The sequence below is a fragment of the Macrotis lagotis genome, chromosome X (genome assembly GCF_037893015.1).
Source record: "Macrotis lagotis isolate mMagLag1 chromosome X, bilby.v1.9.chrom.fasta, whole genome shotgun sequence".
NCBI classification, from domain to species: Eukaryota; Metazoa; Chordata; class Mammalia; order Peramelemorphia; family Peramelidae; genus Macrotis; species Macrotis lagotis.
The window spans coordinates 651558722-651575169 of NC_133666.1; the positions used below are offsets into that span (position 1 = coordinate 651558722).

A 16448-nucleotide genomic window follows, 5' to 3' on the forward strand; every position below is an offset into this window, starting at 1 on the left:
GGAAGGCATACGGTGAGGAACTAGGAAGGGCTTCCTCCAGAAAATAGGATTTGAGTTAAGTTTTGAAGGACCAGGAGCTAGGAGGCAAAGGTGAAGAGAGAATTTCCATTCCAGGACAGCCAATGAAAAAGCACAGGGTATAAGGAAAGAGGTGTTTAGATATAGGTATTATGGGCTCAAGAACCAGACAGGAGGCCAATGCCATTGAATCCTAAAGTAGTCAGAGAAGAGTAAGCAGTAAGAAGACTGAATTGGTAGGAAACATTATCAGCTTATGAGATTACTGAAGTGCAACAGTATAGCAGATGAGAGGAGAAGGACCAAGACAGAACCTTGGGAGCATCCACAGGGAGCTAAAGGTATCACCTATGTGAAGATCCTGGAAAGGCTGAGGAAGCAAACAGAGATAGGATTCCAGTCCAACAACATTTGTGCTGGATCTGTTCAACCCTGATGAACCATGAAGCTCAAAGTGCCAATGCTTTCTTGCAAAGTTCCAATAACACAGACTCCCATCTCCAGGGCAGGGTCTCATAAACAGGCTAGAGATTCAACCACAATGGCCACCAGGGGGAGCCAATGACCAATGTGCCTAGTTGAGTCGTTTCTACCATAGAAACAGTAACTGGACCCAAGGAGCTAGATCTTCGCATCCATTCCCTTTCCATTTAAGGACCCCATCCTCTCTGGACTCAGGCATGTGGTCCAGACCTGGTTCAATCCTGGGGGAAAATGACTTCTAACAGAAGGTTCCCTTTTCCCACACTCTGATTTATGTAGTCCCCCATGATAAAATTCCTTACATTTAGATTTTGGGCTTATATCTAGGGGTCTTCCCAAAGGTTGGAATAAAAAAAGATTATTTTGGTCAAATTGAGACCTGTTAAAGACCTTAACTTAAAAAGACCAAGGCCTCCCACTGCATTCAGGGCCATCTCCAGTAGTCTTGATCCATATATATCTGGTAACTGGAGCAGATGACTCCAAAGGAGAAAGTGAGGCTGGTGGCGTGACCCTCCCTGACTTAATTCTAATTCATTTGCATGTCATGGCACCATCTCCCTGATGTCACGGTTCTCTCAGGTATGGGACAGGTTTTTATTTATTCCGTACAAAAGAAATATTAAGCATTAAACACTCACAAGCATACATTGACACAATACACTTAAAATACAATTTAATAACAACATAACTTATTTTGTATGGGCACAGGAAGTTGAGGCATTTTCTTTAGTATTTGGTTTTCCTATCTCATTCAGGCTGGAGGTAGAGGGGCTACTCATGGCCCTAAACTACTACATAACTTTAAGCTGTTCCATTTTTGACCTAGCCAGGTTCACTCTTCCTTAGGCAGTCTAATGGTCCCACACTGTTGTGGGTTAACCTATTTATGCCAAACCAGTATAGATACTTGTTGTGCCTGGAAATCCCCTGTGGGGGGATAGTCAGGGTTTTATCATGTAAAGAATTCCGTTTAATATCTATATATTGAAGAAATGAGCCAGAAGCTTCAGATTGAAAATCCAAGTGGAACACTCACAGAGACAGTCCAAGGCAGCCCCTAAATGACAATCACAGATCCCCTCAAAGACCACCCCAGAAACCCATGGTAATTCTAGGAAACAAACAAAGGAAGAGGTGCAAAGTATGTCAGTGAGGATTGGTTGATATGTTGAGGTTTCCACACCTGGGTACCATATCAGATTGCTTTGAGTAAAATCTCCCACCATCAAGTAGAAAATCCTGTCTATTGTTTAGTTTTTCATCTCAGCTTCACGCAGAAAAGATCACATATCTTTTAGCATCTCATTCAGCATCCAGAACTGAAATTCCTCTGACTTTTAATAAAGAGGTTGGTTTGCCCCCAGGATGTTATCACAAGGTGATCAGATAAGGAGGTATTCGAGTTTCTGCTTTTGATTGAGGGGAATGGAGGAAGACAGGGACAGGGGTATGCTGGGACCTGTTCGAACTGAGCGAAGCCATTTCCCCTCCACTCCGTCCCTTCAGAGAGCTGGTTATTATACATTTACCAGTATACCACTGACTGAGACTGAGTTCACCACTAGAAGACCACAATTCACCTATCATAGGATCATGAATTTAAAGCTCAAAGGAAAATCAGAGGTCATCATGGGTAATTCCCCTGATTTTACGGATAAGGAAACTAAGGCTCCAAAGGTTAAATGACTTTAAGTCTGAAAAGGATTCAAACCCAGTTCCCCTACTTTGATCCCATCCTCTTCATCTCCTCCAAGAATTTGTCCCTTTGATCATGATCATTTGGAGCCATGCCTCCGAACTAGAAAGTCCCACCTCTAACACCATTCTGGTTTGTTAACTCTGGGCTCTAATCTCTCAGAGACCTTGGCCATTCTCTGACTATAAATTTCAAAGAAGTTACCTACTTGAATGGCATTCACTTGTTTCCTATACCAATCTACTTCACAGGGTCAGTGCCTATATCCCTTTCCTATCCATACCCACTATTTTCTTTCCTGCGTTTAGAAATACAACCAAACTTCCCACCCATTGCCCACCATCTTTAAAGACCTTTACTTGATATTAGCACCTCCTGAAGGTGTCCTATACCTCTTCTCCCTTCCACTGTCAAATACCTAGAAAAAGAAACAAAAAACTGCCTACAGTCCCCACATTCACTTTCTAATCCTCCCGCTCATTTCTCAGCTTTTTACCATGTGGTTTCTGTTTCTACTACTTGAATGAATGAAATTTCTCTAAATTCATCCAATCTTCTTAGCCTCTCAGGAACATCTGATACAGGCAGCGGTCATCCCCTCCATCTGGATCCCCTTCTTCTCCCCCACCCCAGTTTCTTTTTCTTTTATGATCCTTTTCCTGCCAGTCTAGCCCTTTCTTCTCAATCTCCTGGGCAGGATCATTACCCACACCCCACCCTCCATGACAGGGTATGCCACATCGCTCAGTCCTGGACCCTCTCCACTACTCTTTTTCATTGTTTTTGTTTTTGCAAGGCAGTGGGGCTAAGTGGCTTGCCCAAGGTCACGCAGCTAGGTAACTATTAAGTGTCTGAGGTCATATTTGAACTCAGATCCTCCTGACTCCAAGACTGGTGCTCTATCCACTGCACCACCTAGGTGCCCCTTCCTCTTCTCTTGCTATAATCTTTCTCTGTTTATTTTTTATACATCCTGGGTGAGTCTATTATGAACATATCATATCCCTTAGTTGAGGGATCTAGGTGGTATAGGGAATATCACACTGGACTTGGGACTCAGGATGAGTCTCAGATATTGCCTAGCTTTGTGACCCTGGGTAAATCATTCAATTTTTATCTGCCTCATTTTCTTCAACATAAAAGGTATTATAATAATAACACCTGCCTCAGTTTCCTCAACTGTAGATAACATCTGCCCAGAAGTTTATTGTGAGGATTGAATGAATAAATATACATACAGTGCTTTGCAAACCTTAAAGCAATATAAAAGTTATAATAATTATTATGCATTATCATACAATGATCACACTTTGTTATTGTTGCTGAATGTTAAGTTTGTGAGGGTCAGTGCCTCGCATTTAGTTGGTGATAAATCAATGCCTTCTGATTGGTCCAAAATCAAGCTAATAAGTGACCAGCTACTCTACCAGCACAGTGGTAGATTCTAAGACAAATTATATAGAGAATATCTAAGCTGAAAAAGGCTTACCTGGGCAGGAATCCTTTTGATAAATTCCAAACATAGCATCATTCAAACTCTTTGAAAGAACCCCAGGTCTGACCCCACTCACCTTCACCCTTCATAACATGAAGTTGCTGACAAATTTAAGGATCATTGATTTAAGAGGTAAGAGGACCTAAGGGATCGTCTCATCCACTCTCCTCACTTACAGATGAGGAAATGGATGCACTATTCATAGCTTCAAGTAGCTTGATTTGAACCTAGGTCCTCTGATTCCAAATCACTCATTGTACAAAAAAAAAAAATTGATTCATTTATTCACCAGAAAAGAAAAGGTCCCAGACAGGAGGGAAAGTGGGTTGAGACAAGGAGAGCGCAGTCAGTCATTAGGCACCTCTAGGTACCCCAAAGGTATAGAGGAAAAAAAAAAGATAATCCCTTCCCTCAAAGAACTCACAGTCCAATGGAAGAGACAACATGAAAACAATTCAGGAGATACAAGACCTAAAGAGGCCGAACTGTGAGCACTCAACAGGGAGAAGATACTAACTGAGGATTGGGAAAGGCTTGCTGGATGGAAGATTGGACCTCAGCTGAGACTTGACTAAAACCAGGGAAGACTGGAGGTGGAGATGAGCAAAGAGCATTCCAAGCTTGAGGGCAGATAGTGAAAATGCCCAGAGATGGAGGGTCTAGTTCAAGGCAAAGCAAGGAGGTGAACATCACTATTTCACTGCTTACTGAGTAGAAGGTGTGAGAATCTGGGAAAGTTAAGAAGGGACTGGGAAAACAAAAGACTTTAGAAGTCAAACAGAGGGCTCCGCCCCTAGAGTCCTTGACTAGCTGAGTAACTTTGGGAAATGTCTTCTTCTGTGGTCCTTTTAATTGGCTTCAGTTGCCTCATCTGTAAAATGAAGGGTTTAGATATATGATCTTACCCCATAGAAGGGAAAGAAGGGAATAAGCATTTATAGAACACCTATTGTATATCAGGTACTTTTCTAAGCATTTTTCACAAATATTTTCTCATCTGGTCTCAGAGAAACAAGAGAACAGGACCCCTGGGTTAGCCTATATTTTCTCAGAACTGAGAGATTTTTCTAAAGTCAGTCCAAACCTAACTCAAAACATGAATCCTCTTTAAAACATGGGACAGGAGGGAGGAAGGGGACAGCTAGGTGGCAAGGTGGATAGAGCACCAATCCTGGAGTGAGGAGGACCTGAGTTCAGATTCGACCTCAGACACTTGCTACTTACTAGCTGTGTGACCTTGGGCAAGTCACTTAGCCCTGATTGCCTGGCCAACAAACAAAAAAAAAAAAATCTAAATATATTCTGGACAAGTGTCTCTTGTCTGTTCTTGAAGACCTTCAGTAACCAGAAGCTCACTGCACCTTGAGGAGTTCCATTCCATTGTCTGAAGGTTTTGCTTGTTGCAAAGTCCTTCCAAATGCCTACCCTCTAGATCCACAGGTTGGAAAAGGTTGGGCAATGACTTTGTTCTCATAGAAGCTTAGATTTAAAAATCTTAGGACCTTATGGGTCATCTTGTCCAATCCTCTCATTTTGCTTTTGCTATGAATTTGTTTTAATACATTTTGGCAATGCATGTTTTCTGTACATCACAATCATTCCAATCTCCTCTCCCCCAACCCATCCTGGTGACAAAAAAAAAAAAACAATTAAGCTACTATACTCTATACAGAGACTGAATCAGACAATATAAATAATATTCCATCCCAGTAATCTTCCACCTCTCTGCTATAAGATAGGAGATAGATATATAGATATAGATAGATTAGATATAGATATAGATATAGATATAGATATAGATATAGATATAGATATAGTAGATGTAGATGTAGATGTAGATGTAGATGTAGATGTAGATGTAGGTGTAGGTGTAGGTGTAGGTGTAGGTGTAGATGTAGGTGTAGGTGTAGGTGTAGGTGTAGGTGTAGGTGTAGGTGTAGGTATAGGTATAGGTATAAGTATAGGTATAGGTATAGATTACGTACATAGGCTTCATTTTGTGTTCTTAGGAACTTCCTTATTTTTTCAGAAATCAGCTTCCTTTAGCAATCTTTTCGTTTACATTGCAATAAGCAATGAGTCTATTGTTTTCTTCATTCTTCTATTACACTCTGCATCAGTTCATACAACATATCCAAGAAGATAAAATAGTAAAGTGCTTTGCAAACCTTGAAGCTCTAGGTAAAGGCTAGCTATTATTCATAGCTATTATCGCATTTCTTTGAATCTTTAGATTCATCGTTTCTTGCCATACAATAATTCATCCCTTCATATCCCATCCTTTTTTGAGCCATTCTTCAATTTATGGGCCTCTACTCTGTTTTCCAGTCTATACTACTGCAGAGGGAATTGATATAAATAGTTGAGCATACTATGTTGGATGTTCATTTCTATCTTTGATATCCTAAGAGGTATATACCCAATAATTAGAACACTGAGTCAACAGGTATACATGATTAAATCTCTCTCTCTTTTTTTAATAGTTCCAAATTGAAATTCAGGACAACCAAACCACCTCATTTTATGAATGAAGAAACCCTTAGAGATTATTATTGGTGGTGGTGGTGGTGGTGCTGGTGGTGGTAGTGGTAGTCCTTTCTTTTTGAAGAGGTTCAATGACATCATGAGCATGATATTTTGACTTGTGAGTGAATTGGGTTATAGTGAGAGAGCTACACAAAGTCATCAGTCTCACTCCTCCAGTCATTGGAGCACAGTGAAAGACTGGGATTCATCCAGGGTCCCAGGAGTAGGAAGTAAGTGGACAGACTCTCAGATTTAAACCCAGCAAGCTTTCCATTACATCATGTTGCCTCCCTCTTCTATCACTTCATCCAACTATTCATCCATTTCCCATCCATCCATCCATTTGTCCATTTATCCATCCTTTTATTCATCTATCCCCTATCCATCCATCCCCTATCCATTCATTTATCCATTCATTCCCCATCCATCTCCCCATTTATTCATTTATCCATCTTCCAATCCACCCATTCATCCATCCATCCATTCACCCCATCCACCTAAGATATTAAACAACCATTTATTTAGATCCTCCTACATAATGTAGTAATTTGTTTTGCTTGAATCTTACTAGTGACTATGTTATATGTTGCAAGAGTTTTGTTTTTCTTTTTCTTTTAAATTGGGGTGGGGGAATAGGAAAGAGAGAAAATAAAAGTTTGTACACTGAAAAATTAAATAAAATAAACGATTTCAAAAAATGAGTATTCCTTTATGCAGTGCCCTTTGCTGGACATTGAAGGAGATAACAAACTTAGATAGTATTTGTGGGATGGTGGATCAACTCCTAAATTTAGTCAGAAGACCTGGGTTTGAAACTCAGCTTCATTCTCAAAATCTATGTTTTTGTGATATGTCACCATGATCTCAAGGTCCTTTCAACTCTAAAGCCCTAAAATCTTGACTAAGACGCTACTGCTGCCTTTGTTGAGCTAGTGTCTAGTGGAGGAATGTCCAACACTATTCATGGGTCCTCCCTCTAACACCACCATTTTCCTGTAATTCCTCCTTCAGAAGGGGCCAATGGATTGGGTTTGTTTGGTGTTGGGGGTGGCAGTAGAACACAAACCCTTAGGAATTCCCAATATTTTTCCATATGTTCCTGGAAGAACTGCCCTTGTCGTCCCATAACCTGGGGAAGGGCCCACTGGTGACCAGTACCTGCTCAGACAACTCTCTCGTGTCTGGTATCTCCTTCAGAAAGACTCATCTCAGTACCAAGGCTGAGGTGTTAGCTATTTCCTCCTCAACGGTCATCATCGCCTCATAACCTCCCACATCCAACACCAACCCAATGCTTCCTGTTTCCAAGGCAATGAGTGTGGGGGGAGGGAGGGAGGGAGGAAGGAGAGAAGGGGATATTTCTGGGGCTTCTGAGCTGGAATGGATTTACTCAAAAGGGGACCTGGAGGTCAAAATCAAGAATGCATCCTCAGCCATATTGTCATGATCAGAAAGTGTTTATTAACTATTTCCCTCTTTCTAGGAGGGGGCCAGAGAATCTCACTTGGAAGGGACTTCTGAGTGAATTTTGTCCCTTCTAAAATCCCTGATAGATGGTCCTCTGGTCAGTTTGAAGACCTGCAATGATGACATTCCAGTCCCCCATCTGGATTCTTTTTTCATGCACACTATTCCTCAAAATTAGGACCCAGATCATGAAGCTGGGAAAAACCCTTAGAACAAAGGATGCCAGAACTGGGAGAGACCTTAGAATGTCAGAGCTAACACAGGTGAGTGCTAAAAGGACCCTTAGAACATGGAATGTCAGAGTTGGGAGCTAGTTTTAAAGGTACAACAGTCTCATTTGATAGAGGGGAAATCGAGGCTCAGAAAAGGGAAGAGAGTTGCCCAAGGTGATACAGAAAGTTTCTGTCAAACCCAAATCTCCCAGACTGCCAAACTTCCATCAGTTGTTCTAGGAAAATGCAGAAAAGAGTCAGTCTGAGGAATATGGAAAGAAGGAGGGAAGCTGAGGAACACAAGTAAAAAGAGATGGGAGCTAATATGACAATATGTTTAATATAGTTATGTAAGTATGACCTATATCAGTTTATTTGCTGTCAAGGGGAGGGAAGGGAGAGAGGGAGCAAAATTTAAATTTTTTTTAAAAAGAGGTAAGAGGCTACTGTGGATCCCAGGGCAGAGAGAGAGGGACCTCTGCCAGCATCTGGAGTCAGAGAGGCTTGGCCAGGACTCTACCCTTTCCATTTATCAATTGGGAAATGACTTGTAGTATTATAAATTTGATTTAGTCCTCTATGTATTTTAGAAATGAAACCTTTATCAGAAACATTAGCTGTGAAAATTGTTCCATCTTCCAGTCTTCATTGCCTCAGGGGTCCACTGTCTACCCAGAATGGCAATGGCTAGAGCCCTACACCCCACATCTCAGAAAATGGCAGCTACCTAGTGACTGGTCACCGGGAGTTCCTCTTTAATTTATGAAAAATACCACAGAAGGGTGAGGAAAAGGGAGGGGCCCATGGATAGGGGAAGAGGGAAAAGATAGCTCTCAGAGACTAGGAGATGGAGAGAATGACCTTTCTAAATTATCTCAGGTCAGGAACTCAGGGACTGGGACTTCCAGATAAATGCCCCAGAACTAGAGAGAGGAAAGGGAGATGAAAAGAAGTGGTTAAAAAAACAAACCCCAAGACCAACGGTTATTTGGAGGGCTCTCACTCAATTTCTCCCTCAACTCCCTCCCTATACACAAAATCACATTCTAAGTGATGTATACATATATATTCTCTGTCTCTGTTACAAATAGGCATCTCTGGGCCTCAGTTTCCTCTTCTATAAAATAAGGGAATTGGATTGTCTGTGAATCTTAACCTTTATTTTAGTATTTCACCCTTTATGGAAGCTTATGAATTGTGTCTCAATCCATAAAACAAAAAAACTTGAGATAACAGAGGAAACTAATTACATTAAAATGCGTAAAAATAAAAAACAAACAAGTCATACACCAGGTTCACAACCCCAGGTTTTGATCACCTGCACTAGCATGTCTCTGAGGTCCCACTAAGCTCTGAAGCCTTTGATCCAATAAAGTTAATTAAATTGAATTCACACACATAATTAACACACCTCCTGTTTCACCTACGCCTACATTCAGACCTTTGAATTACAGGAAGACAGAAATCTCCTTTCCTAGAGATTTCTAAAAACAGAAGGGTGTAGTCAGAAGGATCTGAGTTCAAATTCAGCCTCAGACCCTTAATAATTACTTAGCTGTGTGACCTTGGGCAAATCACTTAACCCCATTACCTTGAAGAAAACCAAACAACAACGACAACAACAACAAAAACCCAGAAGGGTGAGGGGTCTCCTCCACCAGAGACACTTGGAGGGCCCTGGAGGCCAGGAGATAAGATGACCTCTCTGCTATCATGTAGGGCAGCTCCATTGACCCATAGAGTCTCATACACATCCAACAGCATCAAGGTGGCTCTAAGGAAACCCTCCCCAGAATGAATCCCCCCCTACACATTCCCACTCATGCTTCGGGCTCCATTGCATTGCATTCAGCCCTTTCTCCGTGGTCCATGTACACTGGGCTCCCTGTCCAGCTGAATTGAGAGCACCTCCCCCTTCTCTGCACCATCCCCACTAAAACAAGACACCAGTTGGCAATCCATCCACTTGGTCTGGCCCAACAGTCTCAACACTGCATAGACTCCTCAGCAGTCCTGACCCAAGGAAGAATGAGGCCGCAATCATCTTAAGAACCTTACCCTTCCTGGTCAACCAGAACAGAAAGGGAGGGTGTCCAGAGGGGTGTGGAGAGGAGGTAGCTGTTCTCAGAGAGCCCCAGCCCATCCAAGCAGCCACTCCCTCAGAGCCAGAGGTAGAAGATCTTTGCCCTGGGCATCCTGCCAGTGCCCACAGGGGCTGCTGGGCTCTATGGTGTAATATCCTCTTTGCCCAAGACGTCAGGGCCATGGCCTCAAGCCCAAGACCCCTTCCCCAGATCATTGCCCAAAACCCCTTGCAAAAACTAGGCAAGGGGGGAATCATTCCTGGTACTTTGGCCAACAGTTCATAGTAAAGCCCCATCTCTGACCTGCCCTCCCTTCAGAGATCCATGGTCAGAAGGCAAGAGCAAGAGGAGGGGTTTGGGCCTGGAGGCTGGGGGCAGGGGATTCCAGCTGGCTCAGACACTTCGTACACTGGACACACTGGACAGAGGCTCACGCATCCGGAAGCTGAGAGAGCGGGAGGTCCGAAGGCTGTCCCGGGGCCGGAGGGAGCTTTCAGTGGAAGAGACAGAATGGGTCTCCATGGCCCGGACCAGGCAGTCCCCGGGTCCTCGAAGGCCCAGTCTCAGGCAGCCACAACAGAGGAATCCCAGCACTGCCCGGCAGACCTCACGGCTTCGGAAGGAGTAGATGAGCGGGTTGATGGCCGAGTTGAGCACCGCCAGGGTCAAGATCCAATCCATGCCACGTAGGTACTCTTGGGCCCACGCTGCCGTCCCAAAGATGTCAGCCAGCAGCAGCCCAAAGAGCGGACCCCAGCAGAGGAGGAAGGTCACCAGGATCATCAGCACGGTCTGCAGGAGGCGCTGGGCCTTGCAGTGCGCATGACCTCGCGGGACCTTCTGCCCATTGGCGCGGACCAGGCGGAAGATGGCACCGTAGAGCAGCATGATGGAGGCCAGGATCAAGCTGAAGATGACCACACAGAAGAGGATATACCACTTGGAGTAGAGGGGCAGCAGGTTGGAACAATTGGAGAAGTCACAGACGCAGTTCCAACCCAGCAAAGGCAACAGACCCAACAGAAGAGCCAGGAGCCAGCAGAGGCCGATGAAGCCATACACGCGGACCATCTTACTGGTGCTACGTGCCACCACGGGACGCATCATGGTGGCAAAGCGCTCCACGGCTGTAAAGAGGAGGCTGAAGGTGGACGCAGCCAGAGCCATGAAGAGCAGCCCCTCCCGAAGGAACCAGTGAGTGGGGGTCAGGTGGAAGGTCCGTCCACCTGACAGGATGATGTTGGCCAGGTAGGCCACACCCGTGAGGAGGTCGCTCAGGGTGATGTTGACAATACAGTAGTAGACCCAGCGGCGAGAGCGCATGTGAGTGATGATGGCCACCAGGACCAGCAGGTTCTCCAGGATAATTAGACAGCTGATTGCTACAAAGAGGGTACGAAGAAGGCCTAGGCCCTCTTCAGGGGGTCCCCGAAATTCCAGGCGTCCCGTGTAGTTGTAGTGCTGCAGGATGAGGGCGGGGTGCCCAAGGTCCACCAGCTGGTGGCAAGAGGAGAGGTTCATCACCCAGCCTGGGAGCAAACCAGGGGCCACAAGAAACTAGGTTACACCGTTCCCCAGGGCCACTCACAGGCAAACAACGGAGACCTGGGTGTCTGGGCAGGAGCAGGGTGGAGTGCCCTGCCTGCCTTGAAGAGCAGAGAAGACTAGGCCAGGGTTTCCTGTTGTTTGAAATTTCCTGTTATGCGGCAGAGCAGTACCCCCAAGGGTGAGGCGGAGGGGCAGGGAGGGGCCAGGGCCCCAACGGGGCCTCCACCCCAGCTGTGGTGGAGAAGCAGCAACAGAGGAGTGCTCCGTGGCCCCCAGGAAGGCTCCCCGATGGGGATGGAAGCAGGACAGGTCCTGGCCCAGTGGGAGAAGGACCCATGCAAAGCCAAGGTGCTCAGGCATCAAGGGTAGCTGGTCCTCTCCAAGCTCCCTTCATTCACCCAAGCCTGTCTCACAGCAAAGAGGAGAAAAGGGCCATGGCCTGGGCATCCTAAAGAGTGGAAGCCCTTGGCAGTCATTCAGCCAGAGCTGACCTCCTTAGCTCTGACCAAGGGAGGGCTCTGGCAGCTGGTCAAGGGGCAGCCCAGATACTGAGACTGAAACCACTGTTCCTGGAAGCCACCAAAGGGGAAATTAGCCCACAGGCAGCACCGGCCCCAAGGACACACAGACACACAGACACAGACACACACACACACACACGCGCGCGCACACACACACACCACCGACAACAGGCACTCTAGAAATTAGCACGTGTGTAGACATTAATAGAAAGGAACAACACAAAAATAAAAATACAGACAACAAAATACACTTAAGCTGGAAAGCAAAGACTACCTGGACTCAACACAGAGTCCAAACACATCGAGACCTTGTGGGCTGCACAGGTCCTAGCCAAGAACTGAGGGGGATTTTGGATGGTGAACGTTCTGTCTTCTCTGTTCTAAGACCCCCTCCAGCCCTGGCATTTGATGATCTTAGGGCAATGTGTTTTATATTCCAAGGGTCCTCCCAACTCTGACAGTCTTTGGTTTTTTTTTAAACTTTTGAAGGCAATGAAGTTAAGTGATTTGTCCAAGGTCACACAACCAGGCAATTATTTAAATGTCTCAGGTTGGATTTGAACTCAGGTCCTCCTGACTCCAGGGCAGATACTCTATCCACTGAGCCACCTAACTGTCCCAACCTTCCCTGTTCTAAGGACCCTCCCAGCTCTGACATTCTGTGTTCTAAGGGTCCTCCCTGCTCTGACTTTCCCTGTTCTAAGGACCCTCCCAGCTTTGACCTTCTATAATTGCATGCTTCTGGTGAGAAGAAGACAGCATTGTAGTTGATTCAACCAACAATTCACAGGGCGAAAAAAAAAACACCAAGAAAGGGGTGGCTAGGTGGCACAGTGGTTAGAGTGCCAGCCCTGCAGTCAGGAGTACCTGGGTTCAAATCCGGTCTCAGACACTTAATAATGACCTAGCTGTGTGGCCTTGGGCAAGCCACTTAACCCCATTGCCTTGCAAAAAAAAACCTTAAAAAGAAAACACCAAGAAAGCGGAAGGGGAACCTCATAGGCAACAATTAAGCCAGGATGGGAGCGCAGCACCCTCTGTGGGAAAAACCATGAACTGTCCACAGAAGGAGAGGAAGGCTGGCCAGGACTACACCAGTCTGATCAGGGAGCCAGCACCCCAGAACTTCAAGAGGCCCTACTCTCCGGGGGGGCCACTCTTGCCCTCAGGAAGCCCCCGGTCTGCGGTCTTGTAGACACTCCCTTCCAGATTTATGTGTATGCGAGTATCTTATTAGTACCTAGTCAATTATGTATAGTATGTGTAGGTTCCCCCTCCACCATTAGAATGTGAACTCCTTAAGGGAAAGGGCTGATTTTACTCTTTTTTTTTTGTATCCCCAGGACTCAACCCGGGGGCTGGCACATCGTGAAGGCTTTGTAATGCTTTCTCATTCTTTCATTCATTAATTTCCTCTGGTTCTGACATCCCATGTTCTAACATCTGGAACATCTCTGACATTCTCCATACTGTGCTTCCCAGTTAACATTCTGTACTAAAAAGGGTTTTCTCCAGCCCTTATATTTTAGGATTCTCCTGTCCTTGTCATTCCCTGTGATCCTCTTGGAAGCTTCCTTTAAACGGAGAAGAAAGGGATTGAAGAAAGGGTCTTAGAGGCGAAGGAAGGTCGCTTGCTTCAGAGAAGGAACACACCAGGACCCAAATGAGACTTTAGGCATGACCTCCTGAATCTGGGTCTATTGGGAGCTGTCTTAGCTTTCCCTTTTCCATCCTCATCTAGGACCTTCCCTTCTTTTCCCTCTCCTGAGCTGCCCCTATGACAGGGTCTTTTGAGGGGTACCCAAAATCCCTATCTCTCCATCCTTCCCACATGCATACTCATACTCTACTGTGCTCAGGTCCTTTGTTGTTCTTGCTCAGTTGTGTCCCAGTCTTTGTGATGCTAGAAGGGGGTTTCTTGGCAAAGATACTCATGAGGTTTGTGTCATTTCTTTCTCCAATTCCCAGGTCCTTGCGTTTCTCAGTGACCTGAGAAAATGGTGCGGCTGTTCTCATGGTAAGCACAGGTCTTCCTTCCCTAAGTAGCCTATTCCATTCTAAGTGGTAAAGCTTCCTAGGCTAATCCAAATCTATCTGAGCAGGTGAAATTCAGACCTGAGCATAACCACTTGGCCCAAAGTTGATTGGTTTGAGTGATTCTACTGAGTCCTTGAAGTTTTCTTGCTTTGTTCCTAGGTCTACCTTTTGGGGACACCAGAATACATTTGCCTTCTTCAGGAGTCAGCCCTTCAGTATCTGAAGAGAGAGAGCCCTTCTCCCAGGCCTCTCTTCTCTGGATGAAACCTCCACAGCTCTGTTAAAGGCTCAGAAATAGCCTCCAGCTTCTTCATCATCCTCACTCACCTCTAAGGAATGCCAAATAAATCTCAACCAGTCAATGTCCTTCTTAAAATGTACTGCATGTCACTGATGCTCTTTCAGAGGGATCCTAGAATTTTTTCCAAAGGCAACATCTTGTCTTGGTTGTCTAACCCATCGGGGGCTCTAGTGAGGGGCTACTTCCCAGGAGATTGGGGCTGGACAGATGGAACATGAGGAATTGGGATGAGGAGTGAGGAAGACAAGAATTCCCAGCTACCGAGTCTAATGATATGGTGACTATGGGATCCGCTTTCTCTTAGCAGGAACCTAGGTTGGGGAGAGAAGGATCTCTGATGGGTTTCCTGGGGAGCTGAGGTCCTTGGAGGTGATGGTAGAAAGGACAGTCTTGGCTTCCTCCTTCCACCACTGCTAAAAAGACTTTAGGACTGTTGGAAGAAGCCAGGGACAGAGGGGAGGTGACCAGCATTGTCTTCAGAAACAATTGCCACATCCCAGTCATGGATCTGGGAGACCATGTGCTCAGGCCCAAGGAGACCCCCACTTAGATTGATTCCATAATCCCCTTCTCCTATCCCTCTGTCCAGAGCCCATGACCCAAAACCCTATAAAGAATAAAAGCAACGACCTCTTTAGCCTTCGCACAGTTCTCAGCCCCTCTAGAGATAGATTCCCTGGTTCAGGACCACAGAGAGTAGTAGAATACAGTTGCCATGGAGACAAGCATCCCTGAGTGCCTCAACAGGTAATTAGAAGAACCTATTCACTGAATACCCTTCACCATCCAATTTCTTTGATGGTCTCCCTAACAACATACCCACTATCACCTGGGGAGGTTTCATCCGGATTCCGATTTACAGGATCATGGATCAAATCTCAGTTTGACTTACTAGTGATGCAACTTTGGGCAAATCTCTAAAGCTCTCTGGAGCTCAATTTCCTCAACTGAAAACTAAGTGAATGACTTCTGAGGTCCCTTTTAGCTGGGTTCTAATCCTGTTTGTACCACCGTTTGAGTGTTGGACCTTGGACAAATCTCTCCCCTTCTTGAGATTTTGGTGTCCTCAATGAATTGTTTGGGCTAGCTCTCAAAGAGGCTACAGTTGTTAATCATGTTTGGGGGTTTCTATAAAATGGTCTAATCAAACCCACTGAAAGGCAGATGAGGCAGAAAGAATAGGAAATCAAATTGTACTTCCAAGTCCCAGGTCTGACACTAATTTAATGGTGTGACCTTGGGTAAATTACTTCTCCTTACAAAATAAAGGGGGCGGGGTGGCTAGGTGGCATAGTGGATAAAGCACCAGCCCTGGAGTCAGGAGTACCTGGGTTCAAATCCGGTCTGACACTTAATAATTACCTAGCTGTGTGGCCTTGGGCAAGCCACTTAACCCCATTTGCCTTGCAAAAAAACCAAAACAAAACGAAATAAAGGGGGGAAACAGGAAGGGGGGGGTCTAGAAATGACTGGTATGGAAGACAAAATAAGCAACAACAACGAATTGGATTACAAGACTGCTAAAAGCCTATGGTTCTCTGGTCATGACCTCTGCCTGGTCTGGGCTGTGGATTTTAGGTTGCTGAATTCCAACCCTTTGTCCTAATCAGACTCCAAATAGAAAATAGGCAACTAGGAAGGTTGATATGGATCTTGATATGGATCTCCTTCAGAACTCAGGAGATAGTGGAGAAAATGCCCCCCAAAAAAGGTCAATAGGACCCTGGCAGCCTAAATCCCAGCCTTTTCTTTGTGAGACTCTCTTAGCAACAGAACCTAGCACCCCATAAAGCAAGGAAAACAGGGGATAAAAAAGTAACCATAGAGCCTTGCTTTCTTAGGGGGCCAAGTTCCATTAACATGGGGATCTCACAAAGAAGAGACTGGGATCCTAGCTGCCAGGGGCCTTTTAGCCTTCTTTCTGGGGCATATTTTTCAGTAAGAGTTCCATGTGAACAACAGTTGAGTATGGGTCAGTCAGTTTTGAGAGATAGGCAAGTGCCATTCCGAAGGAACAGGAAATGCCCTCTGTTGCCCTTGGCTAATCAAAAGGGTGA

The 16448-nt window shown here is 45.2% G+C and overlaps 1 protein-coding gene across 1 annotated transcript; it reads right to left on the minus strand.

Annotated features, from left to right (window-relative positions):
• Positions 1–7553: 7553 nt before the first annotated feature.
• Positions 7554–11814, minus strand: S1PR4 (sphingosine-1-phosphate receptor 4). Its single transcript, XM_074204883.1, has one exon. The coding sequence runs from the start codon at positions 11503–11505 to the stop codon at positions 10378–10380; it is 1128 nt and encodes a 375-aa protein (XP_074060984.1). The 5' UTR covers positions 11506–11814; the 3' UTR covers positions 7554–10377.
• Positions 11815–16448: the final 4634 nt, after the last annotated feature.